This window comes from Mizuhopecten yessoensis, unplaced genomic scaffold (genome assembly GCF_002113885.1).
Source record: "Mizuhopecten yessoensis strain PY_sf001 unplaced genomic scaffold, ASM211388v2 scaffold10275, whole genome shotgun sequence".
Taxonomy (NCBI): Eukaryota; Metazoa; Mollusca; class Bivalvia; order Pectinida; family Pectinidae; genus Mizuhopecten; species Mizuhopecten yessoensis.
In genome coordinates, this window is record NW_018408465.1 from 887,632 (window position 1) to 893,756 (window position 6,125).

Consider the following 6,125-nt stretch of genomic DNA (forward strand, 5'->3'; position numbering starts at 1 on the left):
TGAATGAATGAATTTTGAGTACCCATGCACTCAAACGGCGAATTACTTTATTTCAAACTTGCATTTTTCGGTTTGCAGATATACTTTGATGCCGAACGACAAAGAATACGCAGAGATCATAAATCAGCAGATGGAACAGATTCTGACACGTTCTCAGAATACTACGACTTCAAAACAGGTCAGTGAGATAAGGGGAAGTAAACGGTGTTTAATTTTCGGAGAGCATAATAAAGGGAGGTAACTTGTTGTAGCCTTGGTCAATAAAAAAATATGTATCTGATCTTTGTGAGTGAAACAAAAGGGATTTAATCAGTACTGATCTTGGTCAATAACATAAGGGGAATTTATATGTTTTAATGAAATTTGGTAAGCTTGAAACTCCTACTCACCTTCTTATCCAAAATCAAAACAGTAAAATATAGTTGACTACACATCACTTGTGGAGGTTTGTGAAGGCCATGAATATTTATGTAAGTTGGGTTGGTGTGTGCCGTTATGAGCACGTGTTCAGTCTGATGTTACTGCATACTTCAAAGAAAACAAACAGCGTTATGCATCTGCATAAAGATCTTAAGTCAATAGATTTATAAACGACATTAGAAAGAAGATATTTGTGTCAAAGTTTCGTGTCAGAGATCAATTTTATGGTCATTCCGGACATCCTTTTTGAGGGAAAACATTTATGTGCATGATAAATAGATAGCAGGCTTTTTTTTCAGCATTTTCTGCTCAAAAAAGTACCTTCGCAAATTACGTAGGTGCGCAAATTACACAGGTTTTTTATGGTATCGATAAATGTTTTCAGCATTACGACCGTCTTCAGGTTATTATTTTAAGTTCTTAGCTACAGTGTATATATACCTGGTATATGTTAAATATAAAAATGGAATTAAAGTCCATTTGACAGGAAAATGATACAAATATTTAAAAAGTCACAAGAAGACAGGAGTTTTTTTTGCTGCTATACAGCTCTTCAATAATAATATATAATAATAATGATATACAACATTTGATATAGTGCCCTATCTAGCTAACATAAGCCACTCTAAAGCGCTTTACAGTACATAGTTATACAATTAATACAATTAGGATATACAATTTTTGAGGAATTCGCAGGAGCTGCCTTATCAGGTGCTAACTACTAGTCCTATGCCGCCTGGCTAATATCTCCCTATGTGTGTATGCCTGCGTGTGTGCTGGAGATGTGTTGTGTTCTGTTTGTAGTGGGACTGTGCTTCCAACGGCATCTTTTATAGTGCCACCTCACTTGAATGCTATATCACAGATACTGCAACATCCACCCCAGACCATTTTATACTCCACCTGGGTTGTTGAGTTCAGTCAGATTTTTTTATCTGATGATGTGAAACAAATGAATGATTTACATACTTGTATTAGTGATTCTGTTTGAATTTGTTTTTAATTACAAATATTTCTAAGGATGCTAGGTCCCTTTTCTCATTTATTCATATCAGGAGTTAACTTGTTAAATACAGATGTAGTGTAATATTCCTTTGTGATTGAATTCATAGTGTTTCAGTTGTATATGCACACATGATTTTTTTTTTCTTCTGTTTTTGTCATTACTCTAGCAACTTCATGTTCAATGGATTTTTTAATCAAACTTTTACATACAATGGTCAACTGTGAGAATACATGGAATTAAATAGGAAGAGATTTTGTGTTTTGGAGAGCCGAGTCCAAGATAATTATTCAGAGATAATATTTTCTGTTGTTACTCAGGCAACTTAAATTGTGATGGAGATCTGATGGTGGTTTTGTGTGTTTAGGTATTCTGTACACTGTGGACACTTACATCGGAGTGTGTACGCTCTCCACGCTACAGAAGGGCGTCCGTTACGTGGCTGAACAATCCAACAGTGCCATACCCAATAGCCTCAGTATGGTCAATGCTGCGGAAGTGTTCCACCTCAACACAAATTTGATACAGTATATTGGCAAGGTAACATTCACATCAATGTCAGTGTTATATTGTGTACCGTGTATAGGAGGCATGGTAGTCTAGTGGTAGGACGCCGGGCTCGTGATCGAAGTGTTGCAGGTTCGAGTCTCAGTACGGCACAGTGTTGTATCTTTGAGCAAGATTCTTTATTCCGCTTGTTCCAGTCTTCTCAGCTGTAAATGAGTACGTGGTTGGGTAGTGCTGGAATTATAGAATGCTAGCTGTGAGTGCCGAAATGGCAGCACCGGCTGTATGCTCCCCAGGGAGCTGAGAAAGATATTGGCTGGTTGCAAAGGCCCTATAACCACAAATGATATTTTGGGAACTGCTTCGAGACGACCTACGCACTAGATTGTGATGAAGCGGTATATAAAAACCTCAAGTTATTATTATTATTACCGGGTAATTTTCGCCGCAGTTTAACTCCCGTCTTTTTTACCCTTTATTCATAGGTGTCAGCCTATGAAACCTCCAATGAGATCTCCTTCATTCCACATTTCCAATGTGGGAAAAAGTGTGTGAAACACGACTGAAACTTCTTTGTTCAATTTATCTCACCCTTTTTTTTATATCAAATTAACTCCAAAAAAACGTTGGTTTGATTCAGACACGCCTGTTAGGATCATACACACACCGTGCAGTAATTAGTAGATCATGTGACCACAGGATGTATATTTTGAGTTTGTGCGAGTTTGGACTTTACTGAGGGAGTTTCGAGGGAGATTGGTAAATTTTGGTCAAAATGAGGGAGTCTCTCTCCCAATAAGGGACAATTGACAGCTATGTTGATTATGAGGTAAGATATTATCATAAGAGACAACATTAGGTAACGACATGATGGACATAACAACAAAATGTAAAGGGGCGAATTCCAGCTTAGGTCAAAAGATTGACGGGGCCAAAGTTTCCTAGTATACAGTATACTATATGAAAAAATAATCATGGGGTGCTACATGTTATGGAGAATTATTCATAGGGTGTTATAATTAGAAAATTACTCGTAAGGATCTCGCCCGCGGAGGACACACACAGTACTGAACAGACACTGGAATAGGGGATGGCTGGCTCTATTGCGCAGTCATTTCTGAGACTCACTGTTATGTTACAACATCAAATGTTCTAATGAAATAATCAGATAGAATCCAGTTAAATATTAAACTGAACTCTAAATTAAAACTAAAGAAATATCTGACAACCTACGAAATTTACTGCCAAGAGCTAGAATTGCGTTACTTTTTTCATTAGTTTATTACAGAGATGTAATCGTGGAGTGTTATATGTTACAGAGGTATAATCGAGGAGTGTTATATGTTACAGAGTTTGACTCGTGGAGTGTTATATGTTACAGAGATGTAATCGTGGAGTGTTAAATGTTATAGAGATGTAATCGTGGAGTGTTATATGTTACAGAGATGTAATCGTGGAGTGTTATATGTTATAGAGGTATAATCGTGGAGTGTTATATGTTACAGAGATGTAATCGTGGAGTGTTATATGTTACAGAGATTGACTCGTGGAGTGTTATATGTTACAGAGATGTAATCATGGAGTGTTATATGTTACAGAGATGTAATCGTGGAGTGCTATATGTTACAGAGGTATAATTGAGGAGTGTTATATGTTACAGAGATTGACTCGTGGAGGGTTATATGTTACAGAGATTGACTTGTGGAGTGTTATGTGTTACAGAGATTGACTCGTGGAGTGTTATATGTTATAGAGATTGACTTGTGGAGTGTTATATGTTATAGAGATGTAATCGTGGAGTGATATATGTTACAGAGCTATAATCGAGGAGTGTTATATGTTACAGAGATTGACTCGTGGAGTGTTATATGTTACAGAGATAGACTTGTGGAGTGTTATATGTTACAGAGATGTAATCGTGGAGTGCTATATGTTACAGAGGTATAATTGAGGAGTGTTATATGTTACAGAGATTGACTCGTGGAGAGTTATATGTTACAGAGATTGACTTGTGGAGTGTTATGTGTTACAGAGATTGACTCGTGGAGTGTTATATGTTACAGAGATAGACTTGTGGAGTGTTATATGTTACAGAGATGTAATCGTGGAGTGTTACATGTTACAGAGATGTTATCGTGGAGTGTTATATGTTACAGAGATGTAATCATGGAGTGTTATATGTTACAGAGATGTAATCGTGGAGTGTTATATCTTACAGAGATGTAATCGTGGAGTGTTATATGTTATAGAGATGTAATCGTGGAGTGTTATATGTTACAGAAGTATAATCGAGGAGTGTTATATGTTACAGAGATTGACTCGTGGAGGGTTATATGTTACAGAGATTGACTTGTGGAGTGTTATATGTTATAGAGATGTAATCGTGGAGTATTATATGTTACAGAGATTGACTCGTGGAGTGTTATATGTTACAGAGATTGACTCGTGGAGAGTTATATGTTACAGAGATTGACTTGTGGAGTGTTATGTGTTACAGAGATTGACTCGTGGAGTGTTATATGTTATAGAGATTGACTTGTGGAGTGTTATAGGTTATAGAGATGTAATCGTGGAGTGTTATATGTTACAGAGATTGACCCGTGGAGTGTTATATGTTATAGAGATTGACTTGTGGAGTGTTATATGTTATAGAGATGTAATCGTGGAGTATTATATGTTACAGAGATTGACTCGTGGAGTGTTATATGTTACAGAGATGACTTGCGGATTGTTTTGTTACAGAGATTAACCCGTGGAGTATACTGTCAGGTATGGTGTGGGTTATATTTGGACCAGGAGACCGGCAGTAACAATACAGTGGAATGGTACTTTACTGAGGTAGGTCAAAATGTTTTCCAGTCAGAGTATGTGATTATTAACTCTGGTGAATTTATTCTTCCTGCGTCCTCATCTTATTCTGTTCAGAATTTAGTATCCTGTGTTGTGGGATTTTAAAATCATAAGACTTCTATAATTCATTGTGTTAGAGAGGCTGCGGTGGCCGAGTGGTTAGGGCATCTGGCTGTCTATGATCACTAGCCTTCCGTCACAGAGTCGCGGGTTAGAGGCCTAGGTGGGGCAGCCACAAGGTACTGGCCGCAGGTTGGTGGTTTTTCTCCACCACCAAAACCTGGCGCGTCCTTAAATAACCACAGCTGTTAATAAGACGTAAAAAATACAAATCAACATGCTACCTGCATCATTACTGTCTGCACATTTCTATCAAGACTTTTTAACAAATCTTTTTCATCAAATACAAATGTGTCATTCATTGAGAGGTTAGATTGTACAGTATTTGTATTAGTGTTACAGTAAATCCTATATTGGACTTGAGTGTTGAGTTTTGCTTCAGTAATAGTGTAGAAGATTGATCCTGAACTGATGTTTTTATGTTCGTAGGCTGCTTGGGTTGAGGCGTCTGGTAACTCTTTGATAGCTGGAGCATTGATTCGCATGGATGTCTGGAAGGTAAGGCCTGACCATTATACATAACAATAATTTTACTTACCGTACTATCACATATTACCTTATAGTAGGATAATTTTGCGCAATAATAAACTTCATAACCGTAATGTTGTCGCGGAATAGCGCACACGGGGTTGTGATGATTCATATACATAAAGAGTAATGATGTTTGAAGAAAGATTAGATCACATATCTTTTAGTTTTGTTGATTATTGATTTAACAGAATACACCATCTTGTTGTTGCATAAAAGCTATTCGTTGCATTTTTTCACACTTTATATGCCGAATGTCCCATCTCTGTGCTAAAGCACATTTAGTTCCTTCACATATATAAATCGCAACATTATAAACTGTGTGAAGTAAATTTTCTAAATCTAGATCAAAAGCGCGAAAAAAATGAAGCCTTATACAGTAAATAGATTTTATTTTTTAAAGGCATTTTCAGGAAAGAAGTCCTGTAAAAAATATAATACAATGCAACATATTGTATTTTTATTCCTCACCATTATATGAGTGCCATATGGTGTTAGTCTGACCCATACCATTGGTCCCGCCCTGCCCTGTCCTGCCCCGCCCTGTACCGTCCTGTTCCTCCCTGTCCCATCCTGTCCCGCCCTGTCCCGTCTTGTCCTGTCCCGCCCTGTCCCGTCCTGTCCCATCCTGTCCCATCCTGTCCCGCCCTGTCCCGCCCCATCCTGTCCCGCCCTGTTCCGCCCTGTCCCGCCCTGT

At 37.8% G+C, this 6,125-nt stretch overlaps 1 protein-coding gene across 1 annotated transcript in view; it reads left to right on the top strand.

Annotated features, from left to right (window-relative positions):
• The window catches only part of LOC110459982, a 31,302-nt gene that overhangs the window by 12,445 nt on the left and 12,732 nt on the right, over window positions 1-6,125 (top strand). Inside the window, exons 8-11 of the mRNA XM_021512650.1 lie at window positions 79-178; window positions 1,791-1,963; window positions 4,673-4,768; window positions 5,330-5,398. Coding sequence (XP_021368325.1) covers window positions 79-178; window positions 1,791-1,963; window positions 4,673-4,768; window positions 5,330-5,398 — 438 coding nt within the window. The remainder of the gene's footprint in view (window positions 1-78; window positions 179-1,790; window positions 1,964-4,672; window positions 4,769-5,329; window positions 5,399-6,125) is intronic.